The sequence below is a fragment of the Cenococcum geophilum genome (genome assembly GCF_001692895.1).
Source record: "Cenococcum geophilum 1.58 unplaced genomic scaffold K441scaffold_24, whole genome shotgun sequence".
NCBI lineage: Eukaryota > Fungi > Ascomycota > Dothideomycetes > Gloniales > Gloniaceae > Cenococcum > Cenococcum geophilum.
Genome location: NW_027137582.1, coordinates 396,842 through 424,515, shown reverse-complemented (window position 1 = coordinate 424,515; position 27,674 = coordinate 396,842). Strand labels below are relative to the sequence as shown.

The 27,674-nt window shown below is 49.2% G+C and overlaps 12 protein-coding genes across 12 annotated transcripts; 6 read left to right on the top strand and 6 right to left on the bottom strand.

Annotated features, from left to right (window-relative positions):
• Positions 1–70: 70 nt before the first annotated feature.
• K441DRAFT_611846 (uncharacterized protein) lies at positions 71–3,258 on the bottom strand. Its single transcript, XM_067645595.1, has 4 exons — positions 2,865–3,258; positions 2,714–2,807; positions 1,234–2,664; positions 71–1,178 (listed from the first exon to the last, which is right to left on the bottom strand). Exons 1-4 carry the CDS (start codon positions 3,104–3,106, stop codon positions 423–425), a joined length of 2,523 nt encoding a protein of 840 aa, XP_067503374.1. The 5' UTR covers positions 3,107–3,258; the 3' UTR covers positions 71–422.
• Positions 3,259–3,270: 12 nt separating this feature from the next.
• On the top strand, positions 3,271–4,974 carry K441DRAFT_124763 (Formyltransferase). Its single transcript, XM_067640033.1, has 4 exons — positions 3,271–3,691; positions 3,742–3,812; positions 3,867–3,994; positions 4,045–4,974. Exons 1-4 carry the CDS (start codon positions 3,433–3,435, stop codon positions 4,736–4,738), a joined length of 1,152 nt encoding a protein of 383 aa, XP_067503373.1. The 5' UTR covers positions 3,271–3,432; the 3' UTR covers positions 4,739–4,974.
• A 236-nt stretch (positions 4,975–5,210) lies between these two features.
• K441DRAFT_562948 (uncharacterized protein) lies at positions 5,211–6,035 on the bottom strand (the record flags this gene model as incomplete). The annotated part of the gene is made up of 2 exons (XM_067643586.1): positions 5,211–5,750; positions 5,826–6,035. 2 exons carry the CDS (start codon positions 6,033–6,035, stop codon positions 5,211–5,213), a joined length of 750 nt encoding a protein of 249 aa, XP_067503372.1.
• Positions 6,036–9,907: 3,872 nt separating this feature from the next.
• Positions 9,908–11,395, top strand: K441DRAFT_611837 (uncharacterized protein). The gene is made up of 2 exons (XM_067645594.1): positions 9,908–10,011; positions 10,061–11,395. Exon 2 carries the CDS (start codon positions 10,170–10,172, stop codon positions 11,145–11,147), a length of 978 nt encoding a protein of 325 aa, XP_067503371.1. The 5' UTR covers positions 9,908–10,011; positions 10,061–10,169; the 3' UTR covers positions 11,148–11,395.
• Positions 11,396–11,890: 495 nt separating this feature from the next.
• On the top strand, positions 11,891–13,182 carry K441DRAFT_611834 (RTA1 like protein). Its single transcript, XM_067645593.1, has 3 exons — positions 11,891–12,134; positions 12,213–12,629; positions 12,697–13,182. Exons 1-3 carry the CDS (start codon positions 11,916–11,918, stop codon positions 12,907–12,909), a joined length of 849 nt encoding a protein of 282 aa, XP_067503370.1. The 5' UTR covers positions 11,891–11,915; the 3' UTR covers positions 12,910–13,182.
• K441DRAFT_563423 (uncharacterized protein) lies at positions 13,015–14,381 on the bottom strand (the record flags this gene model as incomplete). The annotated part of the gene is made up of 3 exons (XM_067643610.1): positions 13,015–13,340; positions 13,393–13,897; positions 13,950–14,381. 3 exons carry the CDS (start codon positions 14,379–14,381, stop codon positions 13,015–13,017), a joined length of 1,263 nt encoding a protein of 420 aa, XP_067503369.1.
• Positions 14,382–15,907: 1,526 nt separating this feature from the next.
• K441DRAFT_124672 (uncharacterized protein) lies at positions 15,908–16,799 on the bottom strand. Its single transcript, XM_067640032.1, has 2 exons — positions 16,769–16,799; positions 15,908–16,550 (listed from the first exon to the last, which is right to left on the bottom strand). The coding sequence occupies exon 2, from the start codon at positions 16,415–16,417 to the stop codon at positions 16,055–16,057; it is 363 nt and encodes a 120-aa protein (XP_067503368.1). The 5' UTR covers positions 16,418–16,550; positions 16,769–16,799; the 3' UTR covers positions 15,908–16,054.
• An 893-nt stretch (positions 16,800–17,692) lies between these two features.
• K441DRAFT_660628 (uncharacterized protein) lies at positions 17,693–18,532 on the top strand. The gene has a single exon (XM_067648735.1). It carries the CDS (start codon positions 17,752–17,754, stop codon positions 18,352–18,354), a length of 603 nt encoding a protein of 200 aa, XP_067503367.1. The 5' UTR covers positions 17,693–17,751; the 3' UTR covers positions 18,355–18,532.
• Positions 18,533–18,789: 257 nt separating this feature from the next.
• Positions 18,790–19,600, top strand: K441DRAFT_660627 (uncharacterized protein). Its single transcript, XM_067648734.1, has one exon. It carries the CDS (start codon positions 18,983–18,985, stop codon positions 19,283–19,285), a length of 303 nt encoding a protein of 100 aa, XP_067503366.1. The 5' UTR covers positions 18,790–18,982; the 3' UTR covers positions 19,286–19,600.
• Positions 19,601–19,926: 326 nt separating this feature from the next.
• Positions 19,927–22,023, bottom strand: K441DRAFT_660624 (uncharacterized protein). Its single transcript, XM_067648733.1, has 5 exons — positions 21,789–22,023; positions 21,347–21,695; positions 21,092–21,281; positions 20,756–20,948; positions 19,927–20,675 (listed from the first exon to the last, which is right to left on the bottom strand). Exons 2-5 carry the CDS (start codon positions 21,528–21,530, stop codon positions 20,427–20,429), a joined length of 816 nt encoding a protein of 271 aa, XP_067503365.1. The 5' UTR covers positions 21,531–21,695; positions 21,789–22,023; the 3' UTR covers positions 19,927–20,426.
• A 1,019-nt stretch (positions 22,024–23,042) lies between these two features.
• K441DRAFT_660623 (uncharacterized protein) lies at positions 23,043–24,852 on the top strand. Its single transcript, XM_067648732.1, has one exon. The coding sequence runs from the start codon at positions 23,384–23,386 to the stop codon at positions 24,665–24,667; it is 1,284 nt and encodes a 427-aa protein (XP_067503364.1). The 5' UTR covers positions 23,043–23,383; the 3' UTR covers positions 24,668–24,852.
• Positions 24,712–27,239, bottom strand: K441DRAFT_124582 (glycosyltransferase family 22 protein). Its single transcript, XM_067640031.1, has 5 exons — positions 26,682–27,239; positions 26,368–26,598; positions 26,096–26,298; positions 25,881–26,027; positions 24,712–25,777 (listed from the first exon to the last, which is right to left on the bottom strand). The coding sequence occupies exons 1-5, from the start codon at positions 26,949–26,951 to the stop codon at positions 24,757–24,759; spliced, it is 1,872 nt and encodes a 623-aa protein (XP_067503363.1). The 5' UTR covers positions 26,952–27,239; the 3' UTR covers positions 24,712–24,756.
• Positions 27,240–27,674: the final 435 nt, after the last annotated feature.

The window sequence follows — 27,674 nt, the reverse complement described above, 5'->3', positions numbered from 1 at the left end:
ACAAGCTTTTGAAGGCTTTTAAAATACGTTAAAAGTTTGTCTAAAGTACTAACTCTTAATGAATAAATGACTCGCGTCTGGGATCTATTATAGTAGCTTAAAGATTGTATCGGGTTGGTATAAGGGAAGGTTGCGGGTGGAGCGGTTTGTTTAACTGAAAGTACCTACTTGATACCGAACCGGTACTTTTGAGGATCTTCACATGAGGTCCACCGAATATGGTATAATAACTGAGATATGGGTTAATTCCTGCTTGCCTAGTCAAAAACTTCATTGGAGAATGAAGTTCCACGGTCTGCGATATTCGCGCGATTGTCGAATAAGGCAGAGCTCTCAGTGCACCAGAACCTATTGAAGATCTAGGAACTAGCACTTCAACTCACGGCAGGTGTGTATCCTCATTACTTCAATCCAATTCCTCCTCAACGATTCAAACTCAGTAAACCCTCGACATACCTTCTCGCATCGATCCCAATACCCTCTGCTAAACCCCTAGGACCCCATCCTGCAGCCGGCCCACCCATCTTCTCTCCCGTCGTCGGTCCACCACCAAGCCTCCACATCCCACTTCCCATCCTACTTCCCACACTCTTTGCCCCCGGTGGCGCCGAATCCCTGGCACGGCGGACTAAGAACGCTTCGCGGAGGTCGCCGGTGTCGTACTCATCTTGCTGCGTCTCGTCGTCCTTCCTTGGCTCCACCTGCGAAGGTGGTAACCGCATCCAGACAACCCACCAGCCACGACTAGTTTTACAGGTACGTTCAATCTCCGACACGGCATGTCGCGTCCCTGCTACAGTAGTTAGGATCTGCGAGTGTACGTTCAGCGCCTCTACGCGGCTCCATCCAATGACCCCTGCAATACCGCCGAGGCCTTCCGCAACGAGAGTGCCGGGCTCCGGAATGTTTGGAATGCTGGAATGTACGGTAAGAGTACGAGGGTCGTACACCAGATCAAAAATCGGCTGTGTATTAGGGCCAGCACCCTGGGTCGTAGCGGTAGTAGTGTATGGGTTTGAAGCGGCAGCGATACGAGCGGCAACTCGGTTTGGTGAAGTGCTGTTGCTCAAGGGACGATGTAGAGGTGAGAAATACGTGTGGAGGTTGCGGTAGAAAGAAGAGAGAGTGAGCGATGTGGTACGGGGGTGGAAGAGGAATGTGTAGATGAAGGGGCGGTGCTTTGGTTGACCATTAGTCACTTCAACAACCATTGAATTGGAGAGGAGAACTCACCACGTAGACTATGACTCGGAGCCTCATGTTCTTTCGCTCAACTGAAGAAGTGTCTTTCAATTCATCCTGGTAAGATGGATGAGTCTCTGTTTCACCGGGCGTGGGCAGGGGGCAATCTTTCGCAAGCTCGACATGAAGAGTCCGAAGCAATATCCTGCTATTCCAGTCGCCTTCACCAGCATCATCAGCATCATCGTCATCTTCATCATTTTCCATATCACCCTTAAGACCAATAATAAAGTAGCCAATGTTTTCTTGGAATATTTGAGTTTTCAGTCGTTCCTCGGCATTGTCAACGTCAGGCCCAGGATCCACGTATCGCATTGACATCTCTCCCCTTTGACTTCGCGCGTCATCATTTTCACTGTCCGCATATTTTTGGGATACCTGTCGAGATGTCTGTGGCTTTTTGCCACCCCAAGTACTTCCATATCCCAAGGTGAGATATTTCACCCATGTTTCGGGATCACCTAGCGATGCTTTGATAGTTTCATTTGTCTCGATCCCTTCCGTTGAATCTACAGTGGGCGGGGCCTTGTCCGGTGGGGGCTCTACGGCAGAGACAATTGGAAGCGGTATTCCAGGAGGGAGTTCTGCTTCAGGGTCGGTATTATGGGCTTCTTTTCTACTCTTTGCGTTTGCAGGCCTTTGAATACTATCTTTAGCGGGCGGTTTTCCGACTGAAGCTGGATGATGGGCTAGAGCAGCTTCTTTCGGATTCTTCCTACGTCTCTTCCTTCTGTCTGAACTTGGATTATCCTTCACTCCATATGTATATTCTCCATATCCGTAAATCCACTCTACCCATTGCGACAAATGCTTAAGAGAGGCACGAGTTATGGCACCGACCCCAGAAAATACGACACCGTCAGCAGCGCCAGGGTATCTACCACTTCCCATCCATGGTTCTAGTTCGGGAGCCGTGTTGGTTAGTTTGTTGTTGCTCGTTAAGATTTTTGGATCCAGTTGCTGAGCTGCGGAGGGCTCGCCAAAGCGAGAGACGATCAGGTCTACAAGACCATCTGTACGGCGTGCATAGTCCTCCAGGACCTCACGTTCACCACTACCCCATTCTTCCTCGCCAACTCCCATCCCGAGCTCTCCACCAGAAGCGAGCTTAAGACCTCCAAAGATATCGACGGCTGGACTTCCATGGAGCATTACGTCCCAGCTATTTGCAAATTTTGTCCAGAATTTGCCCAGGATGTTGCAGAATTTGGATCGGTTTAATTTTACGTAGAGATCACTAAGGGAAGACCCATGATGGAGAAGGAAGATGGAGTGGGCGCGGTGTAGGTGTTGTAGAAGGAGTGCCGGAGGGCTTACTTCCCTAGATGAATACTCAGCAGATAGCACAGTAGGAGTAGAACTACTGCTTGAGGGCTTTGCGGGTGGTGTTGGGCTTATAGGAAGCCGAGTCAAGTCAATGGACTGCAAGTGGACATGTTAGATTTGTACACAAGTATGACGTTATACCTACAGCCAATATCCACCATCCAACCTCCAGCTCATGCATTACAATACGTGACTTTTCAGTCTCTACAGAGTCGACAGCTTCTCCATTCGAAAAGCTCCTGGATATGCGTCAGCGGATATATATTAAAACACAGCAAGAGAAGGTGGAGATGTACCGGGCAAAGCTGACCATGCCCTGGGCAAGGCCAATCTGGCGAAGTTTCTCATTCTCCTCCTCGCGCAGCTCACGGCCATGATTTGCATATTTTCCATTGCCCTTGAGGCGGGCCTTGGAGTAGTAGAAGACGACTTGATTGCGGAAGGTCTCGTCTGTATTTCCCAAAGAAGGATTGTATATCCCCAGAAAAGAGAGCTGGGCCGGCACAACCTTCGAAGAGTGTGCAGCTACCCCAGACATTGGAGAGGTTGGCGCTCGTCGCGCATATATCTGCTCACAAGCTTCTTGTTGTAGCCCAGGTTAAGCAATTGCGTCACTGGCGGTTGCAGCGCCGAACAGGGATTTGGTGGCACGGCGGGAACAGCGGCCTCGCTCTTCTTCGATCGAGACGGGCACGCCCACGCCGATGGATCGAGCAATTGGAAATACCTGCGAAACCAGGCTTGGGCCTCGCTGTACCTGCGTTTCCTTCTCATACGGTAGGACAGAAGACAGGACACTCGGTTCGACGCGCTTCGGCCACCAAGCCCAGATCGCTGATCCCCATCCTTGCAGCATCTCATGCCATGAAGTTGCTTTGCATGCTCCAGCTTCCTGCCCGCTCCTTTAAGACCCCAGGAACCCTGTTCTATAGCTGCCGACACAGCTCCACCAAAACATCCAATCCGCTCAGAATCCTCTTCTGTGGCTCTGACGAGTTCAGCATTACTTCATTGCGAGCTATCCGCAACGAGCACCTCAGGAATCCGAAGACGATAGCATCAATTGATGTTGTGCATAGGCCAGGGAAGCGCACTGGAAGAGGTTTAAAGCTTATACGTGAAGGCATGCATGCAGAAGAGCTTCTCTCAAAGCGCAAGCTAATTCAATCAAAGTCCCAATTAAAAAGGTAGCACAAGAGTTGAAGCTCAGTACCCACGAGATTGACACTTTTACGGGTTGGAAGGTAGCGTATAATTTTGAATAATTGCATGAGCTATCCTCGCACTAACTTCAATAGCCACCTGTCCATCAGAATGAACCCATTAACCTCATTGTTGCCGTCTCCTTCGGACTATTCGTCCCTCCACGAATCCTGAACGGTGCGAAATATGGAGGATTGAATGTCCACCCATCCCTACTACCTGAGTATACACATGCATTCCTACCTTACGATAGCTACGTGCTTACAACTTCAGCCTCCGTGGCCCCGCTCCCATTTACCATACCCTCCTACAACGCCGCCAAAAGACTGGTATCACTCTCCAAACCCTCCATCCTAAACATTTCGACCAAGGCATGATTCTGGCCCAGACGCCTTACCCAGGACTGAACATTCCAAACAGCGACATGTGCACACCAGGCCAGCTGTTGGACTTTCTTGCTCCATTGGGTGGTCAAATGCTCGTGGAGACGCTAAGAAACCGAGTATTTGCGCCTCCGCTTGAAGACGTCGGTTGGTACGGCAAAAATATATCTGAGGCGGACTTGAAGCATGCACCCAAAATACAAAAGGAAGATAGTCACATCGACTGGAACACGTGGACTGCCGACGAAATTCTGTTACGAAGCCGCGTTCTAGGAGATCTATGGGACAATATAACGTGGCGGGAAAGCATTTCCGACAAGGGCATCGATCATACTTCACTGCCGCCGAAGAGGACTATCTTTCATGGGTTTGAAGAGTGGCAGAATACCGACTTCGGCAAACTGTCTAAAACGGATTCTTCTTTTTGCCTAGCGACCCGTGAGAACCCTCCAAATTTTCTAAGGGTTACTAGCTGCACCGTAGAAGGCGGGAAGAAAGGGACTGGGAGCAGAGAAATCATCGCAAATTTGGGGAAGTTTGCAAAAAGTGATGTCGGTACACATCTACGATGCATAGAAGTGTAGTCTCACCGCAACCCTGTGAGATCCAGTTGCTAAGGCCGGTGAACTAACTAGGCAACGTTCGCTTTTAGAAAGACTTATCGAAGGTAGGCATTTGTATGAAAAGTCGTATGGAAACCAACGCCTCGAAAACAGGACGTTAACATTTTGTAAGTAGATAGTAACGAGCGGCCTGCATTTTGCGGTCAAGCTCGAGCAACAACCAAAATTACAACAGAATAGTAAATCGAAAGGCATATCGTCATGAGATCCTTCTCCAGGTTCCAAAAAGGAAATCATATCTTCTCGTGAGCTTGAGCACTTCAAGCTAGAGTGCCACGGTGGCTATTGGAAAGAGGACTAATCATCCAAGCGACCCAATCCAATACAGAAACCAAAACTTAACAGAAGCTAGCACCGACGGCAGTGCGCACCATTAAACACGCAGTGTCGTTTCGGATCCCGAATCGACCCACACCTTTCCTTTTGCCATTGATCAAGCTTTCGCTCCATGTTTTGGGCCAAGAAGATCGTCCAAAAATCCACCCCACACTTGTTTCGCCATACCCGCTGTCTCATCTATCGACCCTGCCTTAAACCTGGCAGCGGCAGCTGATACCTTCTCGGCCATGCCCTGAAAATCGATGGCGGTATTGTCGGAGACTTCGGACATTGCGGAGGGGGCGCTAATGTGAGTGCTATCGGCTGAAACAGTAATGATTTCGGGCCGCATCACCGTGTTCTCAGCCTCAACAGCGTAAGGGTTCAAAGTCGAGGTGGAGGACAGAACGGTTGAAGGAAGCAGCGGCACGCGGAGCATCGGTGCAGCCTCAGTCCCCGGGTCAGAGTCGGGTAGAAAGGCAAAGTCGATTGTGGAGCTATCGTTGACGGTTTTGAGGGTGCGGCTGGTGTTGAAATGGCGGACAGGCAGCGGGGAAGTAGGCGCTGAGGCGCTAGGGCGTTTTGATTCGGAATTCATGGCTGTGCTGAAGCTGTGAGTGTTGACAAGTTCGTGGGCGGAGAGGCGTTCCATGAGCTGTAGAACAAGAGGTGTGTAAGTAAAATTCTACTTGATNCATGATGTGACGACGCAGAAAAGCGAAAGATATACCTCTGTTTTGGTACCAGTAGTCGGAAGGTGACGCTTGTGGCATTCTACTCTCAACCCCGCAAGATCCCGAGGCACGTTGATGGCAGGGCGTTCAGAGGTGAGCAGAGAAGAGTAGGTAGCAGAGCCAGTAATATGAAGCTTTCGAACTTGCCTGCTGCCCGCAGCAAGCTGGTTGAGAGCGCGTAAAGATGAAGCTCGCGAAGCTGCCATTGTTTGGAGAAGACGAAGAATGGTAAGTTTCAGGGGAATATCTGGACTGAGGGACAAATAAGTGATGGGCTCAATAAACGTATATATGTATGCCAAATTGCTAGGAGGGATTACGAGACTCGGGATTGGAGGTGAGGAACGTCAGGGAAGCCGGGAAGTCGAGGGTGGCCGGATACAATGGGAAAGACCAACACAATCAATTGATGCCAATTTATGAAAATGTCGCATACTTTGTGCACATCTCTCAGGCACGTAACGCAAACCTGTGACGCTCGCTGAAGCCACGGGCGGCATCTCAGCTTACATTGCCCGCCTTGGTACTGGGACTTGGTGTGCGTGCGTGCCATCTCATTCAACGATAACGCTAACGGGGGAAGCTTGGGCCCTCTCAACGGGAAGGATAAGGCGCTATCTAGGGGTTGTGGGCCACTGAAGGCACCCCGACCCACGGGTGCGCCATCAGCTGAGGCATTACGAAAACACCTGCCCATCAGAACGGCCTTCCCCGCAATTTGGCATTCTTTTGACAATCCTGTCACGCCAGCTGCGTCGTCGGACAGAAGGCCACAGGAGCGTCCGCGGAAGATATCCAGACTCTTGATTATATGCATCTCGGCACCGTACCGAAGGATGTTGTTGGGACCGCATAAAAGTCAGGACCCGAGTCGAGGGCGGAGTTTGATACGGCGTGTTCGGACGCCGAAACCATCCCGGTTCCCCACCACATATGCGACGATGTGATAGGAAAGCCACGCCTGCCGAAGCCTTGGTGACCTCTAGTGTTTCATAGATCGCTATAGCAAATGCACTTTGGAAGTACTAAACGTACATGTACCTGTATGCATCAAATTGAGAACATATACCTTTCATGTTATCCCTTCTCTTAGCTTCAAAACCGCTTCAACAAAAGGGGTAATTGATATTCCGTACAAATGTAACTAGTCCTAGCCGAAGTCTAGTGTTGAAACACAAAGGAAAATGCGGTGAGGCGTGTTCTAGGCCACCAACTCGTTGAAGATTGTTGGTCTTGAACGAAGATCACAAGTATAACAAATTTTTAATTTCCGCACCATCTTAATTCGGCCTGATGGTCTGTATGTATTACCCATTTGTTCCCACCAGAATTACAGTTAATAATAGTATAATAGAGTGGTATGATTGTTGCTTCGGGAGTTATGCGCCCTAGATGCTTAGCGTCTGTAATAGATCCCGGGTTCAAATCCCGGTCAGGCCCTATTTTTGCTTCAGTGGTATGTGTCTTCTGTTTTGGTCCTTTTTTTTGCAGTTAGGAGCATGTAAACTGTTGGGAGGGGGGGTACTTGGGCAGTCTCTTTGACCTCAGCGATGTGCACGTGATGGGTCACGTGACAGCGCGCGGGCCATCGTGTAGATATCTTCTCGGGGCCCTCGAGCCCTGAGATTCTTCCTCATAGAGCATCATATGTATCATTTCCATCAGCCTGCTCAGCGTCTGACATAAACTATAGTGGCTCGCTAATTATTGAATGGTCTCTATCCCTTAACCCGTAATGAGGCGTGCTAGAGGTTGGTAGGGACGGTAGGATTAGAACAAGCTATAGAGTGTTAATGATGACCTGAAGAACATTTATTAGAGTAGTGGAGTGATCTGGAATAGTTCCTCGATGTGGAATTAAGATTGTTTATATAGCCGTAGAGGACGTGCTCATGGACCCATTAGCCCGATTATAAAAGAGTTAACACATGCTAAGAATATCACTCGGACTAGGCTCCATCTAAAGGCGTGAGCAAATAACAGGTTATGGAAAGTGCTGCAAAGCGCCGCCTAACCAGTGCTGCGGAATGCGGAGTGGGAACAGTGACGTCTTTTGATCTGGTCCAAGGGTCGTGGAGGGCGTTATTTGGTTCCTGAATCTTACAGAAGGAGCCGCTAAGCCGCCAGCTAACATCTAAGAGCCTACCACTGGCTTTAGAATGCTTGATTGCGGAGTTGCGCGCTTCGCTGGTGGCCTCAGTGGCTGTGTTGAAGAAACATTTAGGTACAACGTTACATGGCGGAGAGAGGCTTAATTTCGAAAAGGGGCAAGATCTGCCGTACCTCAGCCTTACCAACGGGCTAAGACATCAACATTTTAATATGGTAACCGTAATAGTTCTTGAGCAATTTTTTCGTGCCAGTATCTCAAACAATCCTCCTATGCTTGCATATCTCCCCGAAATATTACCAATTAGAGTATTAAAACCCTACAACGTGACATTGGTGCTGATCTATACGAAAGAGTATTCTGAGCATCCAACCCGCCTTGGAAGTGGCTGGGAAGGAGTGCTGACCTGCCACCCCGTGCGTTGTAATCTAAGAACGGAATTATAGGAGTTTGCAAGAGGGTCTATGCGTTATCCCGTGTCACGGAACAAATCTTTTGCGGAGTGTCTGATTCATGAGATAACCTTCTGTAGGTCCGTGAGATGCTTCTTAAGGGTTTGGTACTTCGTTTTCAACGTACGGAACTGCTCACGCGAGTCCAGGATGGTCTGCTCGAGGTTCTTAACTGTTCCGTCCTGGACCAATAGTTCATCACGCACGTTTTGGTAGGTCTTGTTCATTTCTTGCGGTAGCCCTAGGGTGTCTTCCTAGGCACGGTTCTTCAGCATGCCTTTCAGCTCTTTCATGTTTTCCGGCTTCTGGAGATCCCGAATGAGGTCGAACGCGCGCTGTCCGACTTTCTGATTCTGTTCTTGTTCATGGCCCTCTTGGTCGGTTGAGCTCACTTGCGTGTTCATGGTTCTGGGTTCGTGCCACGTAGGCGTGTTCCGGTCTGGATTCTGGGGTTCGTTCTGAAGGGTTCCGGTGGCTGTTGTCGACTGTGGCAATGAGGCCCTAATCAAAGGACGCGTTACCGTGTCGCGAAGCGCGTTGGAAGGGTTGTTGTTATGGTGAAAGTGAGAAGGTTTTGAATTATGCCGCAAAGGATAATGAAGTAGTAGGAAGCTTAGTCTTCTGTCACGGCGGTGAAAGAATAAGAGGTGCAAGGTGCAAGTTCACGCATAGATTGATCTGAGACTATAATGGCTCGACTAGCAACCATATTTCACAAAGCATGAATGTGGCAGTAACGCGGGCAAACGCGGGCAAGCGCGGTCACAACGCAACACTTCACAAAGTACTTATAAGCCTAATGCCAAGCATTAGGTAGTTTTCTTCTCTAAGCCCAGTCTCAGATCAATCTATGCGTGAACTTGCAGCTTGTGCCTCTTGTTCTTTCACTGCCGTGACAAAGAAAAAATGACGGAGAATCCTTCAGGCCAGATCGGTAAGCACTTGTACTAGTCATTGATGCATGCAGATGGACTAAGCGTCTTATTGTTCAGAACTCTCTCCAGAACTGCCAAAACTTGCTCCCGGCCTACGCTGGTCTCCTGAACCGGAGTCTGATGAAGACGAATCGTCATCGCAGAAAAAATACGTGATAGTAGCACCAAGACCTGGCTTCTACAATATTGGGGAATCAGCCGATAGTCCAACACTCACTATTGGAAAAAACCTTCGTTCAACATACGGCATAGTTGTTGGTGAAGAAGATGAGTTTGATCGTTTTCGGAGAGCCGATGAAATAGGCGTTACCAAAAAGGACATTGACGAAGAAACCATTGACGAAGAGCTTATTGACAAAGAGGAAATTGATGAGGAGGATGTTTGGATACCGTACCAAGAGTTTCGTGCACCCGCCAATCGACTGGCCACAACCACAACTACGCCAAACACCTCCCGAAGTTCGAGGTGGCAGGCCTATATTAGCATACCTTCAGAGACCCATGCGTTCATCCACCCCACCCCTGAAGAGGTCCTCTATTATATGCTAGAGAGCATAGAAGAGTTCCATTCTGATGCTTATGGTAGCTTTCTACATCGGAGTAGAGATTCTGGCCTCGATTTTCTAAGTTTACTTCGTCCAGAAGCACTTAGAGTGTTATCATCTGGTAACTACTCGCGAGACAAGTAAGTTAAATTCTGCTATAAATAGATACTATTAACTAACAAATTCAAGCCTCCTTCTAATTGGAGGCAACACCCCAAAGGTTGGAATATACTTGCATATCATCTGGCTCAAGTCTGATTCTAGTATCTACTTTCTCTATGTTGGACAAAGCATAGAAATGCCAACACGACTGGACCACCACCGGGACCCTGAGTATAGGGCCAGGAATCCGAGCTTGCATTACTTCGTCTGGGACCGAGGTGATGAGAACAAGATGTACGAAGTTGAAGAAGAATTCGTTTTCTTGTCTGCAATAGATAGAGTAGATCCACTTCTACTCAATCTACTTGAAATGTGGTGTTGTCTAATGTTGCAAACTCTCACAAAAAATGCTCTTGCAAAGTATCTGCCGGCAAATATGGTTGCACCTTACGCCGGAACCCATCTTAACATCGCCATACCTCTTCACCAGGCTCCTTATTGTGTCATGGTCGATACTCAAGATCCCAGCATGTATCACACGTCCGACCCAATGGTGGCGCAATACTATACCAGTCTAAGAAGACGGTTTTACGAGCTAAAATTTTCACCAAACATGGTCCTTCGGGACTATTATGCAAAAGTCATGCGACAAAGAGTTATTACACGAGTTCAGACAAACCAGAAGAAGCTTGTAAAAGGGTTAGAAGGAGTCGAAAAACTTGTCAAGATTCGTCTAAATAAATCTGGCTCCGCCCATCAGGAGTTTTTTCTAGCCAGTTTCAGTTTCACTATCAGTCGAAAGTGGGTTCATCTTGAGCACAACGCCCCTGTCCAAGTTCGTTTTGAGAGTATAACAGAGGATGAATTCAGGCGTAAAGGTAATCATCCAAATGTTTACTGCCTAAATGCTACGAAAGACGATCCAGCTAGTCGTCTAGCAGTGTTTGTTGAAGGCACTTCTGACAGTGGAGCGCCATTTGCCGGATGGCTTCGATCAAACGCCGAAAAAAAGGTCTTTAAAATAAACACTCTTGTGGACATGTTCGAGGGCGGAAGTATGATAAAATCAAGGCATCTTCCACGGAGATGGATTGAGCTTAAATTTCAGAATCAACACGGCGAGATAGTCCAGCAGGCTTTCTACACGAAGAATTCCAGCCAAAAAACAGACTAAATGCAGGCATCGATCCAAGATGACGGGTCGAAGGTCAACTTTGTCATGATTGCCAAACAGGTGGGACTAATACACTAAGTAGTAAATAATGGATTTCGGAAGGGAACCTTGACGACTTGGGAGAGCCGGAAGGTACTGGTCGGAATATATATTGTAGAAGGAGTACAGTCAATCCTTTGAGTGTTTGCATTTGCTGGTGCATGAGATTGCGGGAGTCTGTGTACGCGTGGAATAGAAGTTAATGTCTGAATGGTCCGTGAGAAATCCTGTTTTCACATAGGTCCAGTTGCCATAGAAATACGCTAAGCGCTCGTAGCAACTCGTGTTGATCGGGAAGGAATTTACGCGCGCCTTCAAGCGGCGCTGTCTGCCAACAAGGCTTTCTTGCGAGGCGCCTGAGCCTAGCCAAGGGTCCGGCAATACGTGGAGGCTTGGCGGCCAAGAACACGAAATACGACGAATGCGAAAAGTGAACAAGTCGACCAATCAGAGCAAAGTCGATATAGCTCTTAGCACTCTTCAGTGTAGAGATTCTATACCAACTTCGCACTCTTCGCATTTATCGTTTGGGCATCGCAAAGAGATAAATATTTAGAACAAGAAGCTCATTTTGAAAATCGAGAATGCGTAATCTTAGGAGTTTTGACTGTAAATAGCAGTATCAGACCATGCAAGGATTGAACGGAGTCCAGTATATAAGTGAGTACTTTGTCTAGAGAATGGCTATCTAAGAACGGCTCAACCATACCTACCTTAAGTCTTCCCATAATGGCTAATGACAAATCCAATAGTATTTGGTCCTACAACCCCTCAATCGCACTAGCCATCGCAGTCGCTATTTTATATCTCATCCCAACATGCGTACTTTTTTTGCAAACAGTCATCAGATATCGAAGCTACTTCTTCCTATGCGTCGTCTTTGGCTCGGCCCTCGAAGTAGGAGGCTACATCGCGCGAGCAGTATCAACTCGTCAGGTTGATGAAATCGTACGTAGTCTTTGCTTAATAGACTCTCATTCAAGTATTTTAGTAACACGATGCTAATGCGTTATAACTGGAACACAGCCACCCTACGCGATCTCAAGCACCCTAATCATCCTCGCCCCTATCTTTGTAGCAGCAGGGAACTACCTCCTTATCGGACGTCTCATTCAAGCAGTCCTTGACCAAAATCAACATCGTATACTCGGCATCAGAGCTGAACGCATCACGAGGACTTTCGTTGGCTGTGATATCGCTTCATTCTTGATCCAAGCGTCTGGCTCTGGGATTGCATCCTCCGGAAACTGGCAAGGCAACAACGCTAAAATCGGAACTGATGTCTTGATTGCCGGGTTATGTACGCAGGTCCTAACGTTTGTGTTCTTTCTGGTAATCATTTGGGCGTTTGGGAAGAGCGCTAAACAATACACGAAGCTGGACGCACCAAAGGGATGGCGAAAGGTCTTGCATGCCATTTATATCTCGTCGGCACTGATTCTAGTATGTCACATCTGAATACTGATCGGAAGTCTGAATGCGTTTTCTAATGATCGTAACCCCGCAACAGGTGCGTTCCGTATACCGTGTTATAGAATTTGCTTGCGGGATCCACGGCTATCCTTTCACGCACGAATGGATCTTCTACGTCTTCGAATCTCTGCCGATGCTGCCTGCAATCTCGATATTCTGCCTTTACCATCCAGCGAAGTATTTAGGAAGAATGGGCGGTCTCGGAAAGTCGTTGAGTTCAGACGCAGGGGTAGACTTGGGTCAAGCGTAGAGTGAAGCGGGAAGACAGGCAATATTAGAGCAGGAGGAAAACACTGAGGTTTGCGGATCCTGGAGGGTTCAGTGGCAGTAACGACTGTAGTGTATGGCAATGTGCTCACGGATCATATTCTATTTGGCGGGTTGCATTGATGCGGTGGAATGGATATCTTGATGTAGTCCTACACCATTCAAGATAGGGTCGAAAACAGTCGGGCACCGTTCTGTATATGTTCTCAATCCAGCTCAAAAGCGCCGTAGGGGCGTTAACTCCTTGGAAACCCATTCTTTCAAACGACAGGATCGGCGAGAGTATGGCCTGCACTGCAATGAAATGCGCCAGCAGAATTTGAGAAATGCTATTGTGAGGATTGATGAAGGACAGAAACTGGTCGTGGGTCCATCTTGACGGCAGGTTGTAGAGCGTAACAAGCGTTGTATATGCTTATTCAAATTGTAAGTACCCCAGCATTTCCAGAATATAGAGAGTACTCACCCTGAACGGGGTAGTTATATGCAAATTCTAGCGTTCTTACAATAATATTATGGAACGCTTCCTCCCAGTCAGTCAATGGTAAGGTCTCTACAGCTTTGATCGAAGCGGTTGCGTCATCGAGATCATTCGTATCGATAGGAAATTGGGATGCGTTTGAGAGTCTGTTTTGCATTGTCGCAAGATGGTTGGCTTCATGAAATGCGTGGAATACAGAGTCGGGATTCATCAGCTGGTCCTTTCCTGCAATAATGTTACATCCTCGAATCATGGTCAGAAACTCTGCCAGACCGTCTTGTAAATGGCTTGACTGGAAAGCGAGTGCCAGTGCAGCGGCCATCCTGGCATCGCATTCGCTCCTAGATTGAGCAGGATGTGAGAGGGCTTCATTTAAGGACCTCACCGCGATAACGCGGTGGGAAAGGGCTTCAGCTCCGACATTCGCGCTAGAAATAGCGTCGAGATGGGATGCGGCCAGAGCAAGTATCGAGTGGATTAGGTATTCGTACTAGATGTATCAGCCTCGGCCTCAATTTAGAGAAGAAATAGCATTAACGTACATTGTGGGCAATGCTTGGAATTATGGTGATCCAGATTTTGTCAGCCCCGACAGGGAGATGAGGGTAGCCTGTGATGAGAAAGTGATGGAATAACCGCATGTCAGACATTGTGAAAGTTCCCGGGGTCGACCTCAACTGCACCGCATCTTGGGGACTCGGGGATCCCTGAGAATTCTGTATTATGTTGGTCGGGTACTCGCAGCGCAAGCCAGCTTTTACACAATGATTGCAATCTGGATAGTTCTCGTTGCATTTGATTCTGCGTCTCTTGCAATTGAAGCAACCTCTTCTCGACTTTGTGTGGCCCTTTCGTGGGATTGGCTTGCGTGGTGCTGCAGGCGTTGTAGATCCATCAACTGATGCTGCACTCGCTCTGTCTGAATCGCTCGACGTTTCTGAAGTATTGAGATTGGAGCATACAGGCAGAGACATGACGGATATATTGGAACAGCTTAAACAGAGAGTAAATCAGAAAACCGAAGTGTATGGATATGGGTAATTTACTACTTGAAGTCGTGTTTTATGCTCTTTTAGCGCTGGAGACGAAGTTGGTTTAGAGATACGAAGCTCGTGGCTTAGACCGCCATGCCGTGGTAACGCCATGGGCCTCAACCTGCATATTGAGGTTGGCACGGCTGACTCACAGCCCTACACCACTAAAGCAGCACCAGATCATCCCGTATTTCCTGGTCGGCTTCGCCGATTGACGAATTAATCGATCTATCTTCATTTTAATCTATACGACAAGAGATTCACCGACGTAATTCTAAATATAGATATCAGGCAAGGCAGTTTCACCTCAAAAGCAGCTAGCAACCACGCAAACCGTTCATAACGCTGCCTGGAAGAAGAAAACTATTACATTACTAATGCGCACCCTCACGCTCCTCATCCGCGTGTCCAAGTGTCCCAGCGCTGACATTGCCGAAGCGGCTTCGACTCACCCCTGGGCAAAGAACGAAGGATGCCACGGCTCTTAATTACTGAACTTGTAAGGTCCTCCCGAGTCTTCGCCCAGGTATGAATACCACAGAGCTATGGCCACAAGCTGAATTCCAGACATTTAACTGAGAAGAGCAACGATCATCGCAGTTTCAGACATTATGCAAGCAAAGCCGAACCCGGCATCATGCCGATCAAACCCAGAACCCTCTCATTCTTGAAAGACGCCTTGTGGGCCATTGATATTATCCATCATAAGAATATTTGTCAGCCGGAATTCGAGGCTATATATTGTCCTAATTGGCGCTGCCATTAGGACCAGTTCTTTTGGCGCCCAGTTGGGGTTGACAATATGGGTTGTTGTAATTGGGCAGCATCGGATTCGTGTCATCACCAAACCCTTCGAACTGTTTTCCGGCCTTCTGGACAGCTGCTAATGCGCCCACGGCCTGACTTCTGGGGCCGTTAATTGTTTCTGCTGCGACTGTAGTTAGCTAAATGAAGCTTAGAGCTTAGAAGGCATATGAGATCGGCCGCAAAAATTTATTAGCTCTTTTGTGCTCCCGCATGCTCTAAGGATAATAAAGGCAACTGCAACGGAATTACCCATGGAATTTCCCAGCTTGACTCTGCTATGCCAGCAGGAGTCTTCGATTTTGGTGATATACCCCGAGATTCTGCGGGAGTTTGATACTTCGTAACCTAAGCTCGTATTTGAAAGTGAACTTACCAATGAATGATTTGAAAAGTGGAATAATTGAAGACCCGAGGAGTGCCAACGACACGATTTGTGCAAAGCTACAGTTACTGTCCTTTGCTTTAAGGTACCAGGCATTAATCTCCATGTGGTTACGCAAGCCATTGTACATGTACGTGGCACTGGCCACGACGCAGAGATTGACAAGCGTTACAAGGAAGCGAATGATCCACCCAATCTTTCCCTCCAAGGCCTCACCCACAGAACCCACAGCTAGGAAGATTAACCCGATGACAAATGTACATGTTAGTGGGATCAACAGTGACCAAAATTGACTCGTAGACACTGTATGTTAGAGTGTGGGTAGGAGAGCTGCGGAAATATTGCGCGTGGAAAAGAAGCTTGGATCTAGGATACTATTGCTGCCATTGATGAAGCAGGAGACTGGGAAGATAGTTGAGAGATGCTACGTCCATTGGAAATCCCTGAACGTCGCGGTTTTTGCACAGAAACCAAGTGAAAACAAAAGTAAGGAGGATACCAAATAGTCAGACGAGTGCCGACTAGAAGTTCTTTTGAAAAGGTGAGGAATTTTGACGAAAGCGAATATATGTGTGGCCATAGACATGAGAAGCATGCAGCACACGAGGTTGTAGTGGTATGCCGAGATATCGCAGCTCTGATAGAGCGTAGCGAATAGAAGGCCTATGCTAGCAACGAGCTGAGTGTCGCTCAGTGAGTGTAGAGTGGTATCGATACTATGAGCAGCTCGCTGGTAGTGTTCATTGCTAAATCCTGATAAGTACCCCCAATAGATTATAGAAAACATGTTAAACCCACTCCCGTACTGATTGACCTCTGGATTCTGGATGCGCCAAAAAAACCAGATGGGCCATGTGAACTAGCGGGAGCACACCCGCACCCAGAGCCAGAAATTCGGCGAAAACGAAAATGTTTATAACCTGAGGTATTGTTAGCGTGCTTAGGAGTTCAAAGGGGCTAGAATTGTGTATGAGGAGAGTTGCTTTGCTCAATAGTTCACTGTCTGCAAGAATAGACGGGAATCAGGTGAGAAATCGTCTCGGAGCGCCGACAAAAACCGAAGGTATGTCAATCGCTAAGCAGCTCAGAAACTTTTGACACAACATTTCAATGCACCATTTCCGCTCGATGTTCTTACATTACGTCCGTGACATCAGTGTTTAAGGGAAGTTTCTGGTTATCGTCGAGATTGATAGCGTTCGCGTAGAGTGAGAAATCGCAGGAGTGTTTTGATTTGGGCAGTAGATAGTAAGCCCATAGCGAAGTATTTTAGAAAGAAAGGAATGAAGAGTTCGCAGTGAACTAAGTAACGAACGGAAGGACCGACAAATGCTATGGGGATTAAAGGAATGACCAAGATGGGATGTAGAAAGATCGACTATTTGATACTTAAAGAGGGGCCTTTTCAAAGGGTGACCGCATATATACTTCGACGGCTGTCTGCACAGCCACGGGAGAAGGAGAATGGTATGGATATTTTAGAACTTCCCTACCACGTCTATTCCGCTTCAAGGTTTGCTCCAGATGCTACTGCAAAGTTGAAACCTGGTCTGAGCCCTTGGCGCCTCCTTTCTCGTCCTTCCATGGTCCGAACCCGAAAATTAGGGGGCCAATCTAGCGTGGGTTTTCCATGCCCATGTATGCAAACGAGGGAATTGTGCAAGGCTCACTAGGCAACTAAGCTAAATTGAAAAATTTCGATGTTTACCTTGATAAGTCGATTAGCCATCCGTCGAGAGTCTCAGGAAGGATTCTGCCAAAAAAGAACTTCTCTTACTTGGGATGGCTGTCCGAAACGAAGGGGCTTCGATCTGCAAAAACAACGCGCCCCATGGATTAGACTAGGCTCTGCCTTGAGATGTGGTAGCGTTCTGTGAAATGTACTGAAGGTCCTCTTACGAAAGTATGATGATATCGATAATCAGTGAAGTCACTTCGCTAAAAAGGGGGCGTGGAGCCAAGATATGGGCGCACGCAGTAAGCTTATTTTGCATTTAACGAGGTCAGAAACTAGTGAGTTTCAGCCTTGTCAGCCTTATATTCGCAAACTTCCCCGCCAACTCTCCTCTCACTCTCACTCTCACTCTCGTTATTCTTGACGGTAGCAGCAGCTTCTACAAAATGCCTATTCTTGAGGTCTGCCAGCTTCGCCTGAAGGAAGGTGTCTCAGTAACCGACGAATCTCTGGTTAAGAATCTTTCCACGGTTCGCTCAATCATCAAAACAAACTCTCAGTTCTACCACTGCATAGAAGATCCATCTCTCATATACATTCTTGGCATGTGGTCCACTCTGCAGACTCACCAAAATTTCCTTGCTTCTCCGGAGAAGAAGAAAATTCTGGGCACGCAGGATGATCAGCTTGAGTTCCAATGGATGCTACATATGGAGCTCGACAGCATGTCCTCCCTGCCACTAGACGCACCTGTTATGGCAATTTCAAGACTGTTTATCAAGGATGGCAAACACGTAGAAGAGTATAACCGAATCGTCAAAAATCACAAATCAACCATCGTGGGAGCCACTGAACCGTATAAAGTCGTGGACGGTTGGCGATGTGATTCAGAACCTGGCAAGCAGGAAGCGTTGATGTTTACGGGCTGGGATACTGTAGATTCGCACAAGGCGTTCATAGAAAAGGCGAGAGAGAACAAGGAGTATGCTAGCGTGCGTGAGAATTATGATGGCATGGAGGTCCGCCACGCACGAAACATGGAAGGATAATTACGAAAGTCTACCAGAGCTTGGCCATCGAGGCTTACATTTATGACACCACTGTCATAGTGTTTCGAATGGAGTGATTCGAAACTGTATTGCTCAACTCAGACACTTGATTAAATCTCACGGGTAGGAAACAAGATGAATTAACGCGACTCTACCTAAATAATGATGCATAATCACCAGTCTGGGTTTTAGAGGTGCTTGTTCTAAGAATCTTTCTTGGCGAGGAACGTCCATGCAGGTGGGCACAGTTGAGAGAGACGATTAATCACGAGCGAAGACATTTGAGTGAGAAGTGCAGGTGTGAGGTGAGGTGAGATTTTAGGAGCGGGAATGGAAGGGATCAGCGCAACACGCTGTTTCCGCACGAGGGCAGTGATACTTAATCACGGAAGGTCACACCGAAGCCTTCGGCAGGGCTTTTGCGGAACAACTATCATTCTCGAGATGGGGAGCATCCTCGATTCTCGGATCTCTTGTTTGCAATCTTGCTTCGATAAAAACCCGGAAGTAACATTGACCAGGCTCAAATACCTCCCACCGCTTGCTAGGATTTAAACTCGACCCCGCAATGTGCAAATTAGGCAGGAGCGATTGCAGTCCATCAATCTTAAAATGAAGTGAACCCTTCATGATGTTTTACACCATCTCTACTTTCGTTTGCTTGTCCGCCCACGTTGGGGGTTGTCCTCGCTTCACCCTCAACATGCACAACCCACTCTCTCCAAACACTGCAATCTTTCTATCTGCTCTCCTGATTTCAGCGTCATGGGCTGCTGATTTCGATGTACTTCGCTACGTTAATCCATTGATAGGAACAAACAATGGCGGCAATGTTTTCGCAGGCGCAACTCTGCCTTATGGAATGGCGAAGCAGCTGCTGATGTCGATGGCCAAAACACAAGGGGATTCTCCGCAGACGGGAGCAATGTGACTGGATTCTCGACCACGCATGACTCGGGCACTGGTAACCATTCCCTGGGAAACTTTCCCCTGTTCCCGCAATACTGCTCGGGAGACGAATTAGACAGTTGCAAGTTTCCGATAACAGCTCGCGCGACACATTACATCAGCGACTCAATTGTTGCTACCCCTGGATATTTCGCACTGTCTGTCTTTTTAGCTATATGGCAACGTGGAGCGGGACACGTTGTAGATTAGTAGAATAATCTATACGAGCGAAGTAGATTAGTTAAATTAGAAGGACCAGATAACCAAGAGAGGTAATTTTATTGATTTAGAAAGCCATAGAGGTTCTATTTATATAGTATTAAAAAATATTTAAGAATATATATTTCTTTACTTAGATAAAACCCTTACAGTTAACTTGAAGTAATATTAAGTACCTATTAATATTAGTTATTTACGCTTACGGATAAGGTATTATTAATTTTTATATACTTTTTATTATATATAATACGAACTAGAGCTTGATAGCTAGACTAAGTCGTTTGTTCCTAAGTTATAAGGGACAAGGGATTAGCGTAAGGTATATTACTGTGCGAGTGTTTAACATCTACAGAACGCGTCACGAGGCCTGGGAATTTAATGCTTAAATCTCCATGAGAGATTAGAGTTCTAATGTTTGTATTGATAAATTACCAGTTGTAGTACTTTTGAAGAGCAACACAATCCACCCAGCCTAGGCTCTCCAATACCAGAAGCAGCCGATGCAGAAACTCAGAAGCCCAACCATGACACTAACATGCTTGCTATCTCATCTACTCATGCAAAAGTATTTCTCAAAGCTTGTTTTTCTGTTTTACCTTAAAACGCCACTCTGAATGCTGAAAATCACACTACGCTCCCCCTTTTTCTTTTCGTTCGCTGTCTATAACTAGCTCTACGGGATATCTGATAGCACTAGGCACATGCGATATATGCTGACTAAAATGCTATCCTTCGCTCGCGAACGCCGGCTCCCATGCATGTGATCATCTCGTTCGTCTTCATTTCCCTCTTTATGCCTATTAATACTAGACATGGCTGTGAACTTCAATAACACGACCTCGTAAATGCACTCAGACCCGTACACCACGCGCAATGATGACAAATAGGCTCAGCTCGGTCCTCGGTCAAGCTCTTGGCCTCGGAACATTCAATGTTAGTAGCGGTGGTGGAGGCGTGAGAGGCTCTGAACTCTGGAGTCGCCATTTGTGCAGGCTCGCCTGCCATAGCACAGTGCGCTCGTCAAAGAGCTCAATCATGCACTCGTCAAGGATGCGGGCCTTCGGGTCTGCGTAGGTGTGATACTCCAAGAATATTGATTCTAAAGACTCGGCTTGACATTTGCGGAAGCACCCGACGACGCAGCCGGTGCGGTGCTATTGCAGTGTTAATGGCATATATTTGGAGGGACAGTGTGAGTTGGTATTTGGGGAAAGGAGGGAAGTGCAAGACCTACTTTGCCCTTATTACAATGGATCAAGAGCGGATGGTTTGACCGATCCAGTAAAATCCCCAGCGCCTCCGTCATTTGATACTGCGGTACGCAAACGGTACCCTTATTTGCCGGGATATGCACTTGGAAATGCCGGATTCCGTTTTGGGCCATGAACTCGACGTTTGGCTGGGGGTATTTCTCCGGAACCAGGGTTCTGGAGATGCGATTAGCACCATCTAAACAGCAGCACCAATATAGCAAATTAAGATGTTTCCGATCCCCAAAGCTCATGCAAATGAATAGATGCGTGTGGATGGGCTTTAGGGGGTCTAGGAAATGAAGTGACTTGGGCCATACAGAATGGTCTTCAGCTCTAGACTCCTCAAGAACCCAAAATTTTCTGCCAAGGGAAAGCTGCTGCGGTAGATACTGCCTGGGATAACAGCGCCGAAGTTGATTGGGGGAATGAGGGAGCAGAGGCGGTCAGGAGCACGTGACTCCAAGCGTGGGATTGGTAAACCCATATTGAGGCCTGAGACATGCGTGGCTATAAGGCTATAGTTTCAGAGGGATGCCAAGTAAGAGGAGTGGAGCCGTGATAGTGATCATTACCTTCGGGCACGCCCTCCTTGATCGTTCTAGAGGGAACATCCTCATGATCCCTCGTTGCTGCATGGTGAGACAGGGTCTTTGCATGATCTAGACCAACTGCCCGCATCATATTGTTCACACATTCAGCAAGAATGTTTATTGCAGCCTCGCCATCGGCATCCTCGGGGACTGATGGTATAGACATGGCTCGGTGATATATGGGTTTAGTCTTTCTTGATTTGTGTCGACTCGATACTTTTGGAATGGGGCCTTGAAAAAGGGAGATAGTCGGCCGAGAGGTAAAGGGAGTTATGAGAGATATAGGGTGGTGGTCTAAATTTCAGAGCGGTCCGGCGGCGGAGCAGGGAGCCTGACGACGTGTAAGTAAATGCAGGGCGCCTCGTTTATTCCCAAGCGGTGGGAATAGGAGGCTTTTGGGGGGGGAATCCTGGTCTAAGCTTACTTCGCGGGTTACCGTCTCACTAGCACAGGCATCTTGTGAAGGAGATGGTGCTGTTATTCCAATAGAGATTCATGGCAAGTAGATATAAGTGGCATTAAAAAATATTTTTTGGGGGGAACGAAGCGAGGCTGTGCAGAGGTCAGAGGGGGATGTCGGAAGATTTTGGGGAGAAAAGAACAAACTGGTGAGAGCTGGAGCTTGACGGGGTGAAGGTTTAGCTGGGAGTTGGTCAATGAGAAGCGAGAGAGGGGAGCTTTTTGGAGCGTCGGGGGACAAGTTTGAATTCATTGTTAGGGAAGGCCGCGCGGGCCGGAAGTTGATCCGTGAGAGATTGGCGGGCGCCGTCCCTGCATCACAAAAATAACTTGGGCGAGTGGGAAACTACGTCACCGTTATTCTCCATGTGGCCAGGAAGGGGGAAGGGGGGGAGGCTGATGGAATTGTCAGCCAAGCCCACGACATGGAGAGGCACCTACAGAGGGCCGCGTGAAATAGATTTCCCCTTCCTTTTTGGGATTAGTGGTTTTCCCCATAAGGTCACTCATAAAGTTGCTGTGCTCAGAGTCTTATGGGCAGGACCGCCTAAAATCTCGTTGCTTAGGCCCGTAACTCTGGGAAGTAGCGTGCCTTTGACTCTCGCACGATTGTGGCCCGTGCGCGAACACCAAAATATTCAACAAATGTATCCACCATAGAATCTATATAGCTTCCTACCCTAATTGTATACCACAACAGGTCGCAAACGTACTTCCAGAAGTAGACACCAAAATATATCATTTTGAACTTTATTATCACGATTTAAGATGGCGATTGTGACTCTAAATCCTCAGCTTCATATTGCTAAACTCTATTTAATCTAGGCCTTTTAATTGGTTCGTTAGTGCAAGAGCCTTTATTGACAGCGCACGGGATACAAGGGGGACCACAAACGCCCCCCTGCTAGTATGTGTCAGAATAAGCGAGCCCCAAAGTGTGTACCATAGTATAGCAGCTAAGTTAGTTTGCTTACACTAGTAGTAGGGCGTCTGACCCGTTTGTGGTGGTACCCCCTCCTTGTAGGCTATACGCGTACTTCTAATTCTGGATTTACGCACGGATCACATACTTGATGGACGTCGGGATAGGCACACACTGCACACATGCTGAATAATACTAATACCATCATAAATGGTGATGCTGAGATCCTGTCGCGTGTTCGAAGCCACGACCAAATAGGCGGCCCTGGCTGGAATCGCTGCAACGCCATATTTGTATCATCATTCTACCGTCTACCACCGCTGCTGCCGCTACTACTGCTGCCACCACTACTACTACCGCTAACACTACCAAAACTTGGCGCATCCAGTGGGTGACGGCAAGCTACGCAGAGCATCTATCCGTTCTAGCCCTGACGTCGAAGGCTTTCAACGCCCTCAATCATGTGCGCTATCGTGGCTTCGCTCCCCGCCTTATCAACACTAGCGTGATGATCTCCCTTGGAAGAACTTCCACCTCAAATCTTCAACCCTCACTACCACCACCACCACCCGCCTCACTCCCGCTCCTAGCACTCCCATTCATCAATTAAATATCCAATTACTCTACAGAGGCAAGCTATGGACTCACCACGCTCTTCCGCCCTTTCCTCTCGCTCCTCTCGCCGCTCCTTCCCAAACCTACACCACCTCTCACTCGCCCCACTGAGTTCCAAATACCCACTCGACGCCTCCTCGCCCACCTCACCTTCCGGCGACTCTACCCGCGCGGTCTATACATCCTACATCCAGGGCAAATCCGCGCCAGCCACCCCAGGCATCCTCAGCCTGTCCCAAAGCCACAGCCCGAGCCGCCACGGCCGCAGCACCGGCCGCACCTACGCCTACGACGGCTACTTCCTGTCCGCAGACGCGCCATCTCGCGACCTCGGCGCGATCCCCAAGGCGAAGAGCTCCAGCGCGCTGCTAGCCGCGCCCGCAGTGCAGCCACCCGGCCCACACGCACTACCGCACCAGCACCAGCACCCGTACGCGCACGCGCACCTGCACGCACGCAAGGGCGTCGCGCCGGCCCCGCTGCGGCCGCGGCTCCCGCGCCGCGCCACCGATGAGCCCGACGACGAGTGGCTGCACCGGGCCGGGCTGGCGATCGCGAGCGAGACGCGCGAGAGCAAGGGCCAGAGCTGGCTGGTGCGGCGGGCCAGCTCGACGAGCCTGGCGCTGCCGGGCGAGGGCTTCGGCGACCCGGGCCTCGAGCACCCCTTTGCGCTGCTGAGCGGTGAGCATTTTGCCGACGACGAGTATAGCCCGCTTACCCCGCGCCTGTCGCGGTGGGGCAGCAGGGCTGGGAGTAGAGTCGGGAGTCGCGCTGTCAGTGCGCGGAATAGTAGGAGGGGCTCGATGGTCGGTAGTAAGATTGAGTTGATGACGGCGGCGGGGCGGAGGACGCCATCGGCGGGGTTGGAGGATGGCTATTTTGGCGAGCAGATGGTTGCGGAGCCGGATTTTGTCGAGCCGGATGATGAGTTGGTGGGGGATGAGGAGGAGGTGGCGCGGTTGGCGAGGGAGAGGGGGTTTGGGCTCGGTGGGTGGATGGATAGGCTTATTGGGTGGACGCTATTTAGGGTTGAGGAGGATGGGGAGGAGACTGAGGACGAGGAGGATACTGAACGAGAAGAAAGTTTGACCGAGGAGCAGTTGAAGTTGAGGAATGAGGTGGATGCAAGGAGGAGAAAGTTGGAACGAGAGATGATTATCAGGGCTTCTGCGGCTGGTTCGGGAGAAAAGGGCGACAAAGGTGATACGAAAGAATCTACAGAGACACAATCTGCTGCAAGCGATAGCGAAGGAGGGTGGCAGGATGCTGCGTGGCTTTTGAGTGTTGCTTCTAAGGTTCTGCTGTGAGGACGATGCGTCTAATGTGTCTAATGTGTCTAATATCTATATACCATCTATATGGCAACTGTAATGCTAATGGCAGCAATCCGAATCTATCAATACTTTTGGGACGAAATGCCTTCCTCTAAGCACCAGACAATCACGTCTCCATTCCGTCTCCGGTCGTCGTGGAAGTGGCTATTAAACCCTCTCCAGCACTCCTTGTACTTAGTTCCATCCAGCACTTCGTTCAGCGTCTCCTCCAACTGCTCAAAGAAGACTAAATACTGCGGCCATTGCCTGTTTTCCGTTTTCTTTCCACTAGAGCCTTGCTCTTCCTGTCTTCCGTCGTCACTGGCCCTGCGGATTGCCCTCTTGTCTTCCATATGGTCTGCTAGCCACTGGACTGGACCTGGGTCCAGATAAAATTGATCCGCTTCGTCGAGGTACTTGTCACGATCCTGTAAGGGCACATTGATCGGCGGTTCACAAGTGAGAGCCCACGCGCTGATTTCTGGATGAACGAGATGGCTACGCCAAGGCGTGCTGTGGCATGGCATTAAGAACCCGACGCTAGTAGCCGCATATCTCTGCGTTTCGTGCTGATGCCGCAGGTAAGACAACACGTCGATAACCCCGCGCTGGTGGACCTGAGAGACATAGCCCGCAACGGTGAGGTTGAGAAGGAGCAGGAAAGCGAGGATGGCCTTGCGAGATGCAGTGAGAGGCTTGAAGAAGGAGGCAAGGGGGCGAGCAGCGAGAATGTGCAAAAAGGGCAGCACAGGATAGAGGAAGCGGACTTCCTTGTGGGAGATGAGGCTCAGGATGAAGGCAACAAAAATGCTAGTCCAAGCGAGGCGGCCTAATACTAGCTGAGACGGCTCATCCTGGCCTCTCGATCCAGGAGCATGTGCTGGCCTCCTTTGAACAGCTTGCCAGAGCCCTACGATGGCGAAAGGCAGGGCAGTGGTAAGTAGCAGCGGCAGTCCTTCGGTGAGGTAGTAATCTCCACGGTTCTTTCCGTAGAATACAGCAAGAGATTGGGCTATGTTGAAATAGAGGAACCGGACGGGCGGGAGGGTCCAGACTTGGTAGTAAAGCCTATCTGAGAGGCTAGATAGAGCGAGTATGGCGGATCTGAAACGAAGCAGACCGTCAGCCAAGCCAATTAAACGGCATCATCGACAAAACAAACGTCTTTTTGCAGATATCGATCCTGTGCAGGGCCCACTTAACTTACCCACAGAGAAGGATTTCTCGGACCAAGGCGTACCGCGTCTGAGTGGTCGCCTGTCGCAAGGTTGGGAGAGCAAGGCATAGCCAGATGAGGACATTTGTGGGTCGCAGGATACACGCGGCTGCTGCTAAGAGCAGTGACAATCTCAGCCTAGAAACAAAAGTGCGGAGAATCAGCTTCTTGGCATCGTGGGATTCAGACGAAGATTCATTTCATACTTGGCAGTTTGGTCGACAGTCCGGTCGTCGTTCTTCCGGGCATCCTTATCTGTCCACGACGTCCTGCTGCTGAGAATGGCAGAGCCAGGCAGTTGCCAAGGCCAATGGTAAACGGCGATCAAGGTGATTGTCGTTTCAAGACAGTTGGACAAAGTGCGCGTTGAGCAAAGCCATTGCCATGGACTGCAGAGAGATAATGCAAGCTACAAACAAAGAGTAAGATCAGCTAAAGGATGGGCGCGTTTTTGGCGAATTCTCTTTCGGCTACCTACAGCTGCCCATGCCGTGCGAGTGCCTCGTCCATAGATGCTCTCCGCAAGTCTCCACGTGTAACAATCCAGGAGAGCTGCAAAGATTGCTTGCGTGAATTTAGGTGCAGCAATGAGCAGCTCCGCACGTAGAGCCGGAGAGACGTCACAGATGCTAGCCAGCGTTGCCGCGATGTGGTAGACTCCTGCAAACAGCGCTGGATGCAGAGAGGACCGCAATTGGGTTCTCCATTCCTGCAGACATTGTGAGCTTGCACCCCAGGAGAGTCTGACAACGTGTGAGACGTGAGCGAGGCAAAAAAGAAAACATTGTCTACCCATACCCATGTCATCCAGGCACCGCTGGAAGGGCCAAAAGCGAGCTGCCAGGCCGGCTCCAGGGATTGAAAGTATTCATCTGGCTGGAAGAAGGTGCTGAGGGTTAGTGCGTTCACGATGCGGAAGGCAAGCAGCAGGACGAGCACGTTCTGCGTGGGTGCACGATGGGTGTCCGAAAGGAGGCGAGCATCCTGCTCTCCAGTAGGGCTCGTAATCGTGGCTTTCGTTCCGTGGGCGCCTCGAGTTCCACTAGCGGACTGGGTAGGCATAAGGCAATCAAATCAAGGTATGAGCAGGAGGGAAAGCAGGTCGGGAGCTAGAAACGTCTTTTTTCAACCTGCGACATTGGGAGGTTGTCTGGAACGCTTGGGGCACTGCCCTGTCGGACAAATCTCCTTGACCCTAGAAGCGAGGGCAGACCGCCAGGGTTCTGCTGCAGCCGGCCAATTCCATCATGTGTCTGAGCAGCCACAAGCGCTTGGTCAGGCACGATCGCAGGAATAGCGCACTCATCTTCGAAATTTTGCTATCGTGAAATACCCCATCTGGCCTAGCCCCGCGACTTCTTGGCCCTCTCACGGTGTTGCTCGCAAAAAGTGACAAGTCACTTTTCTCTCCCGCTTCCCTCGCTCTCTCTCGCTCTTCCTCGCTCCTCCTCGCTCCCTCGCTATCCCTTCCCTGTCCCCAACGCCCGCCCTCCAACCACTATCAACAGTCACATATCAACCCCGCCTGTTCAGTGGGTCCCATGTTCGTGACATTTGCTGTGACTGCGTCGTGATTAGAGCGAATCCGCGGAGAAGGACTGGAGGCCCCTTGACAGCCACAGCGACGGCCTCTAGTCATCAGCAGACGGGATGACATGGCTGAAGGCGGCGCGCAGGCAACACCACCGCCAGCGCCAATGGCAGCCGATGGCGTCGTGTAAGTACCCATCTCATCGGTTCTCTCGGGTCTGGGCGAAGGAGTTTGCCGTGCTTCGGCGGGAACCA